General features: G+C 29.6%; 2 protein-coding genes across 2 annotated transcripts; both read left to right on the forward strand.

The window, feature by feature from the left end:
- Positions 1 to 937: 937 nt before the first annotated feature.
- On the forward strand, positions 938 to 6,664 carry LOC112601172 (lysosomal Pro-X carboxypeptidase-like). Its single transcript, XM_025348640.1, has 9 exons — positions 938 to 1,018; positions 1,335 to 1,572; positions 3,419 to 3,559; positions 3,793 to 4,142; positions 4,851 to 5,008; positions 5,176 to 5,348; positions 5,555 to 5,719; positions 5,793 to 5,980; positions 6,311 to 6,664. The coding sequence occupies exons 2-9, from the start codon at positions 1,480 to 1,482 to the stop codon at positions 6,564 to 6,566; spliced, it is 1,524 nt and encodes a 507-aa protein (XP_025204425.1). The 5' UTR covers positions 938 to 1,018; positions 1,335 to 1,479; the 3' UTR covers positions 6,567 to 6,664.
- A 500-nt stretch (positions 6,665 to 7,164) lies between these two features.
- LOC112601173 (lysosomal Pro-X carboxypeptidase-like) lies at positions 7,165 to 16,642 on the forward strand. Its single transcript, XM_025348641.1, has 8 exons — positions 7,165 to 7,480; positions 8,684 to 8,824; positions 12,416 to 12,705; positions 13,018 to 13,175; positions 13,757 to 13,929; positions 14,309 to 14,470; positions 15,070 to 15,260; positions 16,252 to 16,642. Exons 1-8 carry the CDS (start codon positions 7,391 to 7,393, stop codon positions 16,454 to 16,456), a joined length of 1,410 nt encoding a protein of 469 aa, XP_025204426.1. The 5' UTR covers positions 7,165 to 7,390; the 3' UTR covers positions 16,457 to 16,642.
- Positions 16,643 to 18,244: the final 1,602 nt, after the last annotated feature.

Consider the following 18,244-nt stretch of genomic DNA (forward strand, 5'->3'; position numbering starts at 1 on the left):
TTACGTAATATTAGTTATCATAGTTATAATTTTTTTTTTTTACTGATGTAATGATATTGTACTTAATGCGTAATTATTTAATTAATTATTTAATTAAATTATTTTATGTAAAGGCATCAGTTTATTACCTATAAATACGGAAAAACTAATCAAAGTTGAAACGAGAATGTCAATTTAAAACCTCGGCCGGAGAACAGGATACACGAAAATCGGAAGATATTACAAGTCATCAGCTATTAGACTACCTATTTATACCAATATTTTATTATTAATAAATATTGCTGAGTGCTGACATTTTTGTTTATCCATTTGATATGCCGTATTTATCAATCTGTTATAATCAACTTTTACCAGTGTTATCACATTTGTTGAATATATACAGAGTGATCTATTTGAAACGTATATTATTTCAGAAAACAATGACATTTTTGAAAATAAAAATATCAAAAAAATATACTTTAGTGAACAAAATACATTTTTAATTTTATTCTCCTGAGCAGAATATTATTCTGAGTATTAATTCTATAAAAAATTTGGTCTTATTATAAAAAGTAATTAAAAAAAAAAAGTAATAAAGATTAAAATATTAAAATTTATTTTTTTATAATAATGTTATTTTTAACGACTTAAGATTTGGTAAAATAGATATATTTAAAAACTTTAATAGTTTTACACTGAATAGATTATCTGGTATAATATTATTATTATACATAGGTACATAATATATAAAAAAGAAAATAGCTCCAGTAATCCCGTATATCTGCCGATAAAATGTTATTATTAATTGATAAGTCACTGTTATCCAACAAACTATGATTCAATGATTCAAACCAATTATTTTCGTATTGATTAGAGTCTACAGCGAGATTAAAAATAATTTTGGAGAGGAAAATTGTTCATTGGTTTATTACCCTTTCTCTACATACAATTCGATTCACAGTGACCTACCGGCTATTACCGGAATAATATTTAGTACACAACCGTTTTTCAGTTTGGATGTAATGCAACTATAATACTAGTACGTATGACTTACACCAGTAAAATAATGATAATATTTGTATAATGCATGTACGTTCATGCATTACGATGTCAAAGTGCAAACTACGGACGATTTACAACATCGCACCGAGAAAGGCATTTGTGTCGGTACCTACCTATCAAATGTGACCGAGTCGGTTATACTAATATGTTATCTTATTATTATTTGTTATTACATTAATTTAATACGGACCGTGTGCGTCTCTATACGATTATTATTATTATTATTATTATTATTAATTGAGTTTAATCGGAATGGATATAATATTATTATTGTGCAACTATTTCGTTACCAGACGTGAGATGCGCTCGTCTCGAGATGGACTTTTAATATTGTGTACACATTATTAGTCTACCATTAAAGTGAAATCGACACGGAGAAAAAGCTCGTTTCACTTACAACATCTTATATAAATCAGAAGAAGTTCAGTTTTGTCCGGGATGTCGTTTACGGCGTATGTATCATGTTTGGCGATAGCTTTGCACTTGGCTAATGGAGGATACGTGTACAAAACTGAATATTTTACAGTACCGGTGAGTGTATATCATACGATTTTTACACGGCGATTGATGATTAATACAATTATGTAGTTGAAATCGTTATTGGTAAACACTTGATCAAGAGCAATGAATCAAAAACACAATAAATGGTCAAGAGTAACTGCGTGTTCCGTTTAAATACCTATTACATTAACACACGGCTTTGTATAAGTAGTGTTGTAAAGTAATAGGTAATTTAATATTCATTTATTACTTTCCACAGGTATTTCGGTATGATTTAAATACAAAAGCACTTGTGGAAAGTAATTTCTAAACACTCGTGAAAAGAAAAAAATTATAAAATACTATAATTGTTGTTATTTTTTCAAAATTATCATCACCTACTGACAACCATTAATCTGTCATATCTATTATGTGTTTGGTACTTTTATATTATTAATTTTGTATAGAATTTGTAGATCTTTCAAAAAAGTATTAACACAAATACACTTGTACGTACATTTATTATGTGTATGTCAGTGAGAAACAAAGTAGTTACAGGAACATGACATGTATATAAATTAAAATTCACATTTAATAAGAGCTAAATATTTGGTATAGCTTGTAAAATATTTAAATTTATAAAAAATAAAATATGAAAGTCAAAATACATAATAACAAAATTATTTGAAAAACTATTCAATATTTTTAACATTGAATATACGGTAAATACCTATATTGGCTAATTTACTTTAGGTACTTACATACGTTATAGGTAAGTCCACAATATCGTCGATAACTGGAAACGTACCATATATCGATGAAGTGTTATTTAATTTTAACCATTTAATTCTTTGTTCGTCTAGATTTTGATGTCTTTCAATTACAATCTAATATTCAAAATATACAGAAGTTTTTCCCTTTAATTGATAAAGATTTTAAATGTTTTCAACGTTAAAATTCATAAAAAAAAAAAAAAAAATACTAGAAAAATAAATGGTGAAAATAGTTAATATATATATTTTAAAAGAAAGTAGTACTGTATGTATATAAAACTTAAGTAGGTACCTAAATAAAATAAAACCAATAACTTAAATAAGCTATATTATGTTCCTTGTAGAATAAATCATTGCTAAAACTGATCCATTCTATAATTGTTTTCATTTATCACGAACAGTACAACTCCACTATTTTAAAGACGAAGATAAATAATGATTTGAGTTCCAGTTGTTGAAAATTATTCTTAAAAAAATAATAATTGTAATGAATAGTGTTATTGTATATTTCAGAGTTAAATGATTGACATTGAATAATATTTAAATGATAAATGAATAACCTTTTAAATGTTTGGTTTTCTTCGTTATCTTGAATAAATAATTAAAGTTTGGATAAATTGTCTAAACATTCTATTTTTTTTTTTTTTTTTATCAACGGCGTTAAAATGTAAGCAATCTAAAATTGTTCTGTTATGTAAATAAATACCTTTTGTACAATAAAATTGAAACCATTTAAACAGTTTTTATAATATATTTTGTATTGAATTACAAGCTTTAAATTTGCTTTAGATCACAAGATATTTATATTAGCATGAACTTTAAATGTAATTAACTAATGTATTTAATCATTGGAATGAATGTTATTTACTGTACTACCTACTGTAGTATAAATATAAATATTAACGTCGCGCGAATAGAAAATTAGAATGCATAATGCGTATAATAAGTAGGTACCAGCTATTATTATAAAACAACAAAACCTTTTTCGGATTCAAATGTGTTATACATTATTATTTTGGATAACAATATTTCGTGTAAACGTGTAATATAATAGTATGACATTTTTTTTGTGACTTTATTACAACTTTCGTGGATTCACACATTTTTAATTTTTTTTCTGACAGGTCGACCATTTTAGTTATACGAATAATGATACATTCCGTATGAAGTACCTCATCAACGACACGTATTGGGAACGAGAAAACGGACCGATATTTTTTTATGCCGGCAACGAAGGAGCTATTGAAATGTTTTGTGAAAATACGGTAAGCTTCGACGGGATCGATTCGTGTTTCAGACGAACGAAAGGAAAAGATAAAAAGTCATCAACAGACGATTATTTTTCACTCACGTTCCCCGCATGCAAATCTCCAAACGGTTTCAGACGCTCAATTTTTTTTTCTCTCGTTTAAAAAATGACGTACAGGCGCGTTTTGCGTTTTAGTAAAATAAATATATACGATGTATATTATACGCTCATCGCGATACCGTTTCGCAGGGTTTCATGTGGGAGATAGCCGCAGAGTTCCGGGCCCTGGTCGTCTTCGCTGAGCACCGTTACTACGGCGTTTCGATGCCTTATGGAAATAAATCGTACGACGACGCCAGTCGGCTGGGCTATCTGACCTCGCAACAGGCGCTCGCCGACTACGTGGACCTGATCACGTACTTGCGGCACAACGGGTCGTTTTCGAGCCGAGGCCTGGACGGGGCCGGCGATATCTACGACTTGGACGCCGATGACACGCAACCGTCAAGCAGCCCCAACCCCGTGATCGCTTTCGGCGGATCGTACGGTGGCATGTTGGCCGCCTGGTTCCGCATCAAGTATCCCGCCGTCGTCGAAGGGTTGGTCGTGGTTACATAATAATATAATAATATGGTTATGGTTATTTAAACGTCAGTATTGTCGTGGTGTTAAGTTCGGCTTGCGAGCAGCAGGAATGACCGGAACTTAAGTAAACTATATGTAACGACTCGTACCGTGTGCATTTACTCCCCGAAACTTCTACACAACTCACACTAAGTATTTTTTTTTTTTTTGAGAACTCATATTTTGAGGTTGATATTTTCGTTGGGTTAGGTAGGGTTTGATTTTTTTCAGTTTTCACGGGTTATCGTCGGTCTTATAATAATTCCTGTTTTCTGTGTGGAATGTATATAACTCCCTTATAGAGATGAATGAATATTAATATTAAATATTAATATATTTCTTCATGAATATCATCCATAGAAAAACTATTTAAAACATTTTCTTGATTAATTAACGCTGCAGTTATAGTGAAATTTCAGTTTAATCTTATATTCGATTTAATTTAATTTTAAATAGTTTTTAAGTTCTGATGAGCGCGCGATATACTGTAGAAGACGAAGATAATATATTTATCATACTTATTACTTCCTACAAAGTTTGTAAATAAATCATAACCGGAGGTTAATTGAGGAGTTATAACATACGTACACAAATTAAAAAATTTAATAACCAAAATATGTTATATATTATTAAGTTGGAAATTTAATAGTTGTTTCTTGTAACTTTGTCGTATGCTTTTATAGTGCCATTGCGTCGTCTGCGCCGATATGGCAATTCACTGGTATGACTCCGTGTAACGCATTCTACAGGGTCACGTCATCGGTGTATAAAAATGCAAGTGCCGAATGCGGTTTGACGATATTAGCGTCTTGGAAAGCTATTAACAATGTTACAAAAACGGGTAATGCATAATTTAATATTATAATAAAAAGATAGAGTTCAGCGTTAATTATTTAAATACGTATTTTACATTATATATGTTTTTTAATAAAAATGGATTTATTACGTGTTAATGTATACATGTAATGTAATACATTGTAATTTTGTTGAACGCATTTCTATTGCCAGTTGAAGGGAAGGCATGGCTGTCTCAGAAATGGAAACTGTGCTCACCGTTGACAAACGACAATGACGTTTTGACTTTGAAACAGTGGGTGTCTGAACTCTATGTGAACTTGGCCATGATAAATTACCCATATCCTGCAAATTTTTTAACACCACTGCCCGGAAATCCAGTTAAAGTAAGCGCTATACTTTTTAAATAATTATTTAACTTTGAATTACAATACTATTAAACCACCGGGGATACAAAAGGGAGAATTAAAAGCGTTGGGGGATTAAAAACTTATTTTAAATTGTTTAACAATGCTTAAATAGTACAAGGATTAAACTTTTTGTATATGTATATTAACTAGGTATTATTTATGTGTTCTAATGTATGTTACAGGAAGTTTGTAAGCCGATGAAAAACCATAAAGAAGACGACTTAACGCTTTTGGGATCAGTTTTTCAAGGGCTTAATGTATACTTTAACTACACCGGTACATCTCAGTGTTTGGACATTTTGACCTCTTCTGCTCCTACACTCGGTGAAAAAGGATGGGGCTATCAAGTAATATTTTAATTTTTAATACCTGTCCTATGAAAATACTACAATTAACTTAAGACGACAATCTATGTTTTAGAGCTGCACCGAAATGGTTATGCCAATGTGCTCTAATGGAGTTAAAGATATATTCGAAAAACAACCTTGGAATTATGAAGCTAATGCCAAATACTGTTTTGAAACTTATGGAGTCCTGCCGAGTATTTATGCAATCGAGAAGACATATGGTGGTAAAAACTTAAACGCTGCTTCTAATATAATATTCAGGTAATTATAAAAAAGTTGTAACGTTTAATGGTATTTTATTGTGCAAATCATAACATAATGAGTGCAAAATTGAAACTGAAAGTTTTATTTTAGATAGAAATATTATTGAAAGTTACAAACATTTCTATGATAATAATAAATTAAGTTGTTTTAATAAAACTTGAAAGATTAATTAAATTGTAATAAGTATTAGCGCTTAATTAGTCATCAGTAGATACTGATTTCAGAACTTCGCTTTCTCTCTTTTATGAGTATAACGTTATGTGAGCTTTGTATACAAAAGCATTTAGTCATAATAATAATAATAATCAATAATTATAATAATTACAGCAACGGTTTATTGGATCCGTGGTCGAGCGGTGGAGTGTTGCGAGATATATCGAAAACGGTGCTGGCTGTGGTAATACCAGAATCTGCACATCACTTGGACTTGAGAGCATCCCACCCTAAAGATCCAGAAAGTGTGGTTAAAGCCAGAAGATTCTATAAAAATTGGATCAAAAAATTGATATTTCACTATCAAAAACATCCAACACGAGAACCAAACAACTCGTTCGTCAAGCAACAAATAGTTCTAACTATTTAGAACGATGTTCATCGTAATAACAATATTGATTATGATTCACTATTATGTTGTGTTGTTTTTTAATGATCAACAAATTAAATACCTTAAATCGAAGTTTATACCTATGTGTTTATTTGACGTATTTAATTAAATATTAATAATTGTTTTAAGACAATATTTTACACAATTTTTTTGAGAGTTCAATGCGTATGATTGTGTGTTTAAGTACACAACATGCACTATAATAGTATAATCTAATTATTAAATATTCAATGTATTATCTTGAATTTGTTTTTTTTTTTTTTTTTTGGTTCAAAAATTGAAAATGTCTCAGTAAGACGTCTAAGATGAAATGCCTGACTTGGGATTATGTAATGGATTTATTTTTAGTGTTTTATTAGTAGCACATAATATGCAATTGTTAGAATAGGCCATCGAGTTGGATTTAACGTACTCACACAAAAAAGTAAATCTAATACATACATTGTTTATACGTCATATCATATTATTTTCGAGTGTTTCTATCTTGTCGTATAATATATTTACACAATTTAAAGAACTAATAACTAATCTAATCAGTTCTGTTATTTTTAAGTAATTGAAAAATACCAAACTTCTCGTTCAAATTTATATTGTAACTGTTCCGTGCATCACGAGTGAAGACAACTAGCTAGGACATAGACTTATAAGTACTCATATCTATACGTCGTCGAGCAAAACCACTATCAAATATATTATTATGGCTATTAGTTAATAACTCGAATTTAAATTTGATTTTCATTTGGTCCAAATTTGATTTTATATTTGTTAATTATTGCTGTAAGTTCATTTTTAACGATATCAATATGTTCATTCTTGCGTGTGCACAACTGTTGATGATAATTTTCCACGTCACCTGTGGCTATTATTACACGACTAATTATATAACCGTACCGGTAAGTAAAAACATAATAAATTAATAATAAGAATAAGAATAAAAATGAAAAATGATTGTCATATCTTAACAACAATTAAAATCAAAATTATTAATATTTTTTCATAATTATTATTTAGTGTTTAAAACGTTCTAGATAAGAAAAAAACACTCAACTTTTTTAAGATTTAAATCACATTGAATCTAAAAAATAAATAATAATATTTTTTGAAGTAGTTTATAATTTTTAATCATGCATGCGCATTGTAAATGTTGTACCATATAAAATTTTATTATGTTTGATTATTGATTATTTTTAAAGTATTTCTAAGAAATATTGATGTTTGAATAAACTTTTCAAGTTCAAAATGTGTTAAGTCGTAATATCTGTTTGAATTTTGATTTAATACGTCAACGTCATATATTTTATAGTTGAATGAGTGGTCTCTAATAAATTCTTTTCACTTATATTTTTAAATAAAGATCATCACCACATCCATATCAATCGATTTAGGAACAGAAATTCACTTTCTTAATTTTTTTATAACTAAAGGATTTTGTCTTAAAATAACGAACGAATGATAAATATGATAGAAAAAAACAAGGAATTATGGTATTAAGTAACTAATCTAACTAAAATCTCCCGAGTTCAATTACCTACTATTTAAACCACGAATAGTTGAATGTGTGTTAAAATAATCGATTATTTTTAAAATTTAAATAGATTAACTTTGTACTTTTATCAATAGTAACCTATATAAAATGGTGTAAAATTATACATAACCTATGTCCTAATTGATAGGTTATAACTAGGGCTCAGATTTTGTAGCAAAATAAATTAAATTTTCAAAAAAAATAAGTAAAAATTCAGAAAAAAGAAGTAAATAGGGGTAAAAACAATAAAAAACAAGTTTTGTGGAAAAAAGCAAAAAAAAAAAAAAGTAAAAAAAAAGTTTACTTCATTGAAATCAGAACGATTCAAAACGTATTTATATAATATAATAATTATCTTTCTATTACACTCCCCTCAAAAGAAGCATTTGTTACAAAATTCGTGCCTTAGTTATAACTAACATTATATTTTTAAATGTTATTAATAATTAAATAAAATACAGCAGTGTAAGAAAATAAAATACAAAGTATATAGAAATAGTTGAACTAGACACATAAATCATGATATGAATATATAATACATAATAATGTATTCTTTTTTTTTTTACCATAGGTTGACCATTTTAGCTATACCAACAATGATACATTTGAATTGAAGTATCTTATGAATGACACGTATTGGGATGTCATTAACGGTCCGATATTTTTTTATGCCGGCAACGAAGCACCAATTGAAAATTTTTCTGAAAATACTGTAAGCTTTTATTTTAACTCTTTTTAGAAACGATGCGGTACATGTTAATTTTTGATTTTAAGTGCATATATTATATTACTATACCCTCCTTTCTCTGGGTGTGCAAGTCGTGTGTTAACGCCCTATAACACTCGTGTGTGTTTAATACTTTTATGTATGTACATTATTTCATAATTTTATTTAAAAAATATCTTATTAGTTATCGTCTTAGAGATACTCTATTATCTATAAATACAATAATACAAATAATAAGCGGGTAAACTATTTTTAATTCAAAACGCGACCGTGCGCGCGCCGTCAACAGTTACGACCGACGTTAAACTTTTTCGACTCCGTTGCAAGGGCGGATCCAGCATGTATTTACAGTTGGGGCACTTTATAGGAAAATTTTTATGATATAGATAATATATCCCCCACAAAAAAAAAAATTTCGATACTAAAATTTTTATTTTTTTTTCCACCAGTGCCCCCCCCCCCGATCCGCCCAACGGAGTCCGTTGTGCCTAAAACTTAAATATCTGTAATCGTAATTTGTCGTGATATTGACGGTTAATTTCGGCGCGATGTTACAAGGTCTAAACGTTGATAATGAAATTAACGGGCAATACGGAATTGGTTCTCGGGTCAAATAAAAGTGTACGAATTGGTTCCCGAAAAAATTACATTAAAGTATACAACTGTTCGAATTGGTTCTCAAATAAAATTACTTATAAGTGGGGCCAGTATTTCATTGTAAAATGCATCTTTTTTTAGTTAATCTTAGATAATACTTTCTAACTTTATAATTTGATTCATGTAACAGAGACTTCAAAGGTGAAATTTTTATTTTGAATTTTTTTGCTTTTTTTTGCATATTTCAATATTTTTTCATTTTTAGAGCATATGTTTTAGCATTTTCGATCATTTTTTCTTTTTTAATGCATATTTGTACAATATACGAGTATAATAAATAGTATTTATACATATAACGGTCATAGATTAAATATACTTAGAATATTAAATCTATGATACGACTTATTTTTCTTATCATGAAAGCTTGCAGGAACCAATTCGTATGTTACCTGTAGATAACTCGGGAACCAACTCATAATATGTTACCTGTAGACAACCCGAGAACCAATTCGACAATTGGGAACCAACTCGTAGTCGTCCAAATTAACGAGTAGATAACGATTAGGTGTAGTGATTACTGATTAGGCACTATAATAATAATTAATAGCCATTAGCCGGCAGCCGATTGTCATCATTGTGCGCCCGTGTCAATCTATTTATAGATATTTATCAGTCCTTCTATACGTAATAATTGATAATTAAAAACTTATTTATTTTTGTATTTAAAAAACTATTATTATTGATGACAATACTATATTGCAGCGTAATGTATACAGCAGTATAATAAATAGTATAGGTATAAGTATTGTTTTTTTAAATTTTATATCGAGGTATTTTAATTAAAACTTAAAAGATAGGTAAGTATAATAAATAATTTTAGTAAAAAAATTAAGTATAAAATAAAAATATAAGTGTTGATATTGTATTATTATTTTCATAAACGATTTTCTAATGCAGCGGTTGTCAACCTTTTTTTCGTTCCGTACCCCTAAGTTTAATATTTTATTAGATTGTACCCCTCATTATAATTTTTAAACTTTTTCACATAGCTACTTTTAAAATATTTAAATAAAAAATAACAAAAAATTCTATGTTACATCCTATAATCCTTGTCTATTGGATAAGTTGACGGTTAAGTTTTAATTTTTGATACAAATTTTTATTTTTAATAACATATCATGAATATTTTCGAAATTAATTGTTTTAAATAAATATATTCAACATTTTCCGCCATTAGCCAATTTTTTTTTCACGTACCTCTTGAGATGATGTCGCGTACCCTAGGTTGAGAACCGTTGTTCTAATGCATCACACAATAACACTTAGTGTCTAGTTACCCAAGTCAGAAAACACCACTGCAGATATCTACTAATATTGAGTCATAGACTTGAGGGAACGTGTTACTTAAGGTATTGCTGTGAATCTAAAACAGATTTATTTAAATAACATTTTGAAATACGGCTTTACATTTATCTCGTATACAGAATTTACCAAATTTAATAAAATTAGTAAATAAGTTTTTGAGTCTTCTTATATAATAAAACACTTATAATTTCATATGCGAATTGCCTTACATGTAATTCGTATCTAACGATTTTCAACTTTTTAATTCTGGCAATTGTACCTCTTGTTGGAACCATCATTATTGCGATATCGACATATTATGGTATTTTGTATGTATGTACGTAATATGTATGAATTTGCGTATGTATTAATAATAAAATAATTGTAACACCCGGCGCCCTGAATAGGCAATTTAGTTTTAACAGTGCGGTCATGGATTCTTTTTACCGATAGTTGTCATAATATTATTATTAATTTCCTAATGCGTACAATAAAATAACTCAATATCATCGCTTAATTTACTGAGCGATTGTTTATTTTTATCGATTATTAACAATTTTCCGCACACCTACATAGTTCCACGATTTATTGAAATGGAATTGGTGTACGCAAATAGTTTGACGATTTCACACTCACACTTGTCATCTGACCGTCAGTCGCAATACGAACACAGACATAACCATCATTCTTTCATCGTTATTAAATACACAACTCATCAGTGTTATGTTACTCAATAGCTTTCGTTTATTATCATTATTACTACAACAATGAAGTTAAGTCTAAATGTTTTTTTTTTAGTTTTTCTTTTTTTGCTGAGGGATGAACATAAATCAAATTTTGTTAACCAACTGTATAAATGTATATCCTTATGATTCATAAAATTCAAACACAGGAATGTGATAAAGTTTAAGTTAAATTGATGCCATCGTAATATTTTGGAAACACTTACGACGTTTTATTGACTCTCGGTTGTAACACTCCGTGGCTGGCTGTCATAAGCCAAGAGTCTCCACCAAAGACTTCTAAGGATTTTTTAATCATATATGTATATATTTTAAATAATTATTGAAATCACAAGTACCTATTAGAGAATGAGGAAAAATAATAAAATTCGTAAGAGATAAAGAAAATAATTAATAATAAATTTAAAAAAAAAAAAAAAAAAAAACATTTAATAATGTTATTCAGATATCAGCAAAGCTATATTTAGTATCTTAATATTTTTCTGTAATTGTAGATAGGATAATAATAATAATAAAATTAATAATTAATGACAATAAACACGCATACCTATAGGTACATATTATGTAACATATTTTCGACTTAAGCATTCGTTACCACAGTGCAGATGTCGTGTCATCAGATTATTATTGACTTTAATATAGTTTTGGTGGGAATAGTTTACGATATGTCGTGATTAAACAGTAAATTATACTTCACAAATAAATCTACCTTACTAATTTAATATTCGATTATTTGGACGTACAGATAAATAACGATAATTGAACACATAAATACGATAAAATGTGCACAATAACGGAAAATATGTGGTCGTGATATTTTATCACATTGCATATTTAAATTTTTGTATAAATACTAAAAGCTTATAATTTATCTACACGATTAATAAAATAGGGCTTTATGTGGGAAATTTCAAAAGAATTAGAGGCATTGGTCGTGTTTGCCGAGCACCGTTACTATGGCGAGTCCATGCCCTACGGAAAGAATTCGTTCGATGACAAGGTGAAGTTGGGCTATCTGACCTCACAGCAAGCGTTGGCCGACTTCGTAGACCTGATAAAGTATCTGCGTAACGATCCACTGCGTATCGGTAGACGACCCAATCCGGTAATCGCTTTCGGAGGCTCATACGGAGGAATGTTGGCCGCTTGGTTCCGAATCAAGTATCCTGCCACCGTCGAAGGGTTAGTAAATACCAACATATATGCAGCCTGCAGATACAAACAGTGATAATAAAAGTTATGACAAGAACCACTTGTCTTGATTTTGATTTAAAAAATAAAATTTGATTGCACTATTGACTTCGAAATTTTAGAAAATCTAATAATAAGAAGTTATAATAACAAGTTAATGATATGTATTAACATTTATTACAATATTTGTATAATTTTTTTTTTTACACATTACATTTACATATTACTTTTAGTACTTATGACGTTATAATTTAAAAAAATATTTTTCATGGTTGTTTATTTTTTTTTTTATCAACAATTTAGAGCTATAGCCTCTTCAGCTCCAATATGGCAATTTACTGGAATGACACCGTGCAATGATTTCTACAAGGTGACATCGTCGGTTTACAAAAGTACTAGTGTCGAGTGCGGATTGACTATTTCAGCATCCTGGAAAGCCATAAATAACGTCACAGAATCTGGTAAACCATTTTCTAGCATGTCGAATTTTATAAATTAAAAACATCAATTCTATGAACATTAGTTTTAAAGTAAATAATACATCTCATTAAGACAACTACTAAACTGACATCAATTTTTCACTCTAATTTGTATAAATCTTTTAATCTGTATACAATATACATATAACACGTACAATCGACTCATTCTATTTTAGCCTCGTTGCTTTTTGGACTTATTCGATCTATAATTATTAAATTTGAATAAAATAAAAATAATTTAATGTTAAGAATTTTGTTAAAATTATAGCTTACATACTTACTTGTTTCATAAACTCACGAAAAAACAATACTTATATAAATATATTTATATATTAATTACGTACATAAACTTTTGTGATAGAGTCGATTTGCGCGATATACAAAACGACATGATATTTATTGTTCAGTAAAAACGATCAGATTCGTAAATACCAAACAATTTGAATCACACACGAATACACGATATACAAGTATAAATATATTTTGTTGGTTGTAGTACTCACTTTTATAATATTATGGTTTGTAAATTATAATAACCGAACTGCATATTCGGATTTTTGTAGATTCCGGGAAAGCGTGGTTAACGGACAACTGGAAACTATGTAAACCGTTAGAGAACACCGATGACGTAACACTGTTAAAATATTGGGCTGCTGATGTGTATATAGCACTGGCTATGGTTAACTATCCTTACGAGGCAGATTTTTTGGCTCCTTTGCCGGCGAATCCAGTCAAGGTATAGATATTTAATTATATTGTGTCTAAATAATACACGGTAAACCTTATGTCAAAGGCTTAAATCGAAACGCTAAATGAAGTTGAAAATGTATGTTAATTTGATTCGAGTGGCTAGATAGAGTAGTTGATAGTAGCTAGAATTACTGTGTATAAGTTATAACTTATAGGTATGTACCTATAGTTGTATGACGAGTTACTTATTTTTGTTACATTATAAGCTTTAAAAATGAATGCTATACATTTTTTGATTGTAACATGTTCATTAACTCGACGACTTCACAAATATTGTTTTACGTGCATAGTTTTGAATCCATGTTAGCTTCTCGGCTAGGGCGATATGGGATATTAATAAAAATATGAAAAAATTCTGTCGTCAGGAAGTCTGCAAGTCGATGACAAACCACACGGAAGACGACGCGACGCTCCTGATGTCGGTGTTTCACGGGCTGAGCGTCTATTTCAATTACACCGGGTCGGCCAGCTGTTTAGACTTGTCGTCGGCATTTGCCGACGATATGATGAACGGATGGAATTATCAGGTGAATATAGACGCTTGTAAATTATTCTGCTAAATTAGTAAATAAATAAATTGTATGCCACAAAAATGTCGCATTCTTTATAACTGTATACGAAAACCAATCGTTTAAATCGGTGTACAGTTCTAAAATATTATAATTTACAACAAACATCTGTTGAACAGTTGGGGGAAAAAAAGATCATATAATGATGATATGTACACAGTTGTATTATTTGTTGTTGACCATCGGTATATAGATAACTGTCTTCACACATATTTTCCTGGAAACTGTTATGGAATAATGAAAGTCTCCGAGCCGTTTTCCTCATCATGTCATATATCAATATAATAATAATATGTGCATTGTAATCGGTAGATAATAATTATCCGCATAAATCATTATGATAATAATATTATGTTGTATGGAACTCTAAGGTTTAGCAGATACTTATTTTTTTTAGTTAAGAATTGATACTACCATCATAAATCATAACAGCTAATGTATTAATAATAGTAAGACTCTGCATTGCAGCAGTTTTTGTACGATTATATCGTGATTATTCGAAATGAAACGTGAACGTTGTTTTACGATCACCCCCCCGACAAGGGGGTTTTTTTCAGGCCTGCACGGAAATGATAATGCCGTTTTGTGCTAACGGTGGCGAGGACGACATATTCGAAGCGTACCCGTGGGATTTCGAAAGATACGCGCAGTACTGTGAATATCAATATGGCGTCAAACCGACTACGGACGACGTCGAAAAACAGTACGGCGGAAAAAATCTCAAAGCTGCGTCCAACATAATATTCAGGTAATAATAATGTCGTATCTATAAATGGATGTTGGTGTATCCCAGATTAATAGATTCAAAAACTATCGTAACGATTTGTACGTGGTTTTTTTTTTCAAAATGGGGTCCGCATTGTCCGTAGAAGGTTTATAACCATTGAAATCTTTCGATGACTCCAACACCGCCTTCCCCAAAAACTGGTTTTTAAGTGTTAAAATATAAAAAATGTAAAAAACATTACGTTTATTTTGTGCGTTCAAATTCATTTTTGTTTATTTTTAGGCTTTTTTTTTAATATGTGTTGTATAGATAATCTCAATTACCTACTCCAGTCCATTATTTCATTGAAGAATTATTATGATTAATTGTTTACTCAAATTTGAATATATTTGTTTAATTTACTTCTTCAAACAAATTTTTACCTATTTTCAGTATTTTGTATAATATAAAAATGAACAAATAATAATTAAAATAATTAAAATAATTAAAATAATTTTTAAATTACATTTTTTCGCTTATTCAAGTATATGTTTTGATCATTTTTTTAGAGTTTTTAGATAATTTTGTATTTTTTTTTTTTAGTGAAATTTCGTGTATTTTTTAGATCATTAAAATCCTAGCTCTGTAATAATGAATATATATACGTAGGTTGACTAACAACACAGATGTGTCGACCGCCGTGTATACCTAAGTATTCTAGACCTCTCCTCCTAAGTCGGAAGTATAATAATATGGGAAAGAAACAGTTGTCGGTCGATAATGTTTAAAACTATTTAGTCGGAAAGTTAATTTTTTAACATAATTTTAAAATACCCGCAGTATATTTTATATCATAAAAATGAAAGTCTGTTCCGATCGATTTATCCGTAAGTCGTAAGTATAGGTACCTACGTTACTTAGACGGACTTCCCAGAAACCAATTCGTTAATCGTTGAAAACCACTTACGGGCATCCGTCCGCCAGCAGACTATATACCTAATTACTCGATTACGTTATTTTGTTCTCTGATCAGCAACGGTTTATTGGACCCGTGGTCCAGCGGCGGCGTGTTGAAGAGTATTTCGTCGACCGTCAGGGCGTTACTGATACCAGACGGTGCTCATCACTTGGACTTGAGGGCGTCGCATCCCAACGACACGTCATCCGTGATCCGTGCGAGGAAAACCATCAAACACTGGATCATGAAGTGGATTTTCGATTACAGGCATCGGAAGTAAACGGACTAGCACGGTCTTCAACATTCTTCGACGTTAAATACCTGCATTTCGTGAAGTCTTGAACGCACACGAGTTAAATTATTATCAACCAGTATGTGCTTACTTACGATGTGTTTAGTTAAAATATACACGTAGCGTTGTAGATTCGTGTACACAGAATAATATTTTTTTTCGCATATTTTTAAATTCGCGTTTGAGTTATAAAAAAAAAAAAATCGTGACGTGACCGTTCGCCGTCGTCCGTCGAATGTGCCACGAGGTGATATTAGGTACAAGCCGTCTGGTATTCGGTCGAGCGGTGATAATGGATAGGTACCTCCTAGGTACTCACAAGTCGCACCTGTGTGCGAAACCATTTTTCATTTCAAAATATCATCTTCATATCCGGATTATCGTACCATTGAAATTGGCAATGTCAGGTACTGCACGTGCGATTTAAAACCGACGAAATGTCCAAACACGAGATCGTTATAACCGGAATAGTTCTCGTTATAACTGGAATAGGTTCTCGTATGGTCTAGGGTTCATCCTGATTTCAAATTTTTAAGTGTAAGTAAAATATGCATTTTAAAATTAAAATGAAGAATTTTATTTATTTATTTTAGATACTGAACAGAACAATCTGTGTACGTACTAAGAAGTCGTTAAAAAAAAAAAAATGCTTCAATTTTTAACTTTGAAGAAAGGTCGTTTAAGATAATAAATTGAACTAAAAATGTATATTTATTCCATTTTATAATCGTGAAAATAAACAAAAAGTAAGGGAAAAACGGAAACCTTTTAGGTACGCTAAATCAGTTTTTGACAAAATTTATTTCTTTATTTTATTGTAATTCAAAACTAAAGAACCGCAAAAACGTGAAATTTTAACCAAATGTTTATATTATCATTGTCTGTATAATATGGTGTAACCTTAAAAATATTTTAACATACTTTTACTTATTTATAAGAAATTTTAATTTTTCATTATTCAAATAATCTACGATTCGTTTTTTCCGGGTTTTCAGTATTAATGACTTATCATTGAATTAAAAGAAATAAAACTGACATAAACTACATACATTACAGTGATTTACGAGAGAATCCATTGTAGATTTTAATCTTTAGTAATTTGACAAATGGTGCAATTCCACCCTTTTTCATGGCTTATGAGCACACTCGGTGCTCAGTATTGCTGTCAAAAAGTGGATGACCTTAATGATTTATCATTGAATTCAAATTTAACATAATTTTCCATTACAGCAACTTACTCAATAATGTAGTACACTCGACGTCTACTATACAAAAGCCGAATGGTTATATTTTCCCTTACTTATATTTGTTTTATTACTTTAATGCATATTAGAAATTATGGTTTTTTTTTTGAAAGTAAATTAAAACAATATTATATTTAACAAATAAATTATTTTTGAGTGTCTTCACAACTATGAAACGTTTACAGTATAAATAATAAATTAATATTATTTAACTATTTATTTAAAATTTGAATAATCAATGACCCAATTTATAATTTAATTTAGAAAATATCCATCAACACTTCAATAAAGTTTGATGAATAAACATTAAACATATTCAAAAAATAAGAACAACTTTATCAGCTAAAATTCAGTTTATATGTTATTTATTAAAAAAAGAAAATAATTATAATAGTATCACTTTAATTTTTAATTGTAATACCAAATAGGAAGAGTCTAATTATTTTGGCTTCATTTATATACTATTAATTAATACAAACAAATAGTTGATCAATGTCTAAATACATTGCCTTAAAATTGCTTAATATTAAAT

The sequence above is a fragment of the Melanaphis sacchari genome, unplaced genomic scaffold (assembly GCF_002803265.2).
Source record: "Melanaphis sacchari strain LSU unplaced genomic scaffold, SCAv2.0 Contig75_pilon_pilon, whole genome shotgun sequence".
Lineage (NCBI taxonomy): Eukaryota > Metazoa > Arthropoda > Insecta > Hemiptera > Aphididae > Melanaphis > Melanaphis sacchari.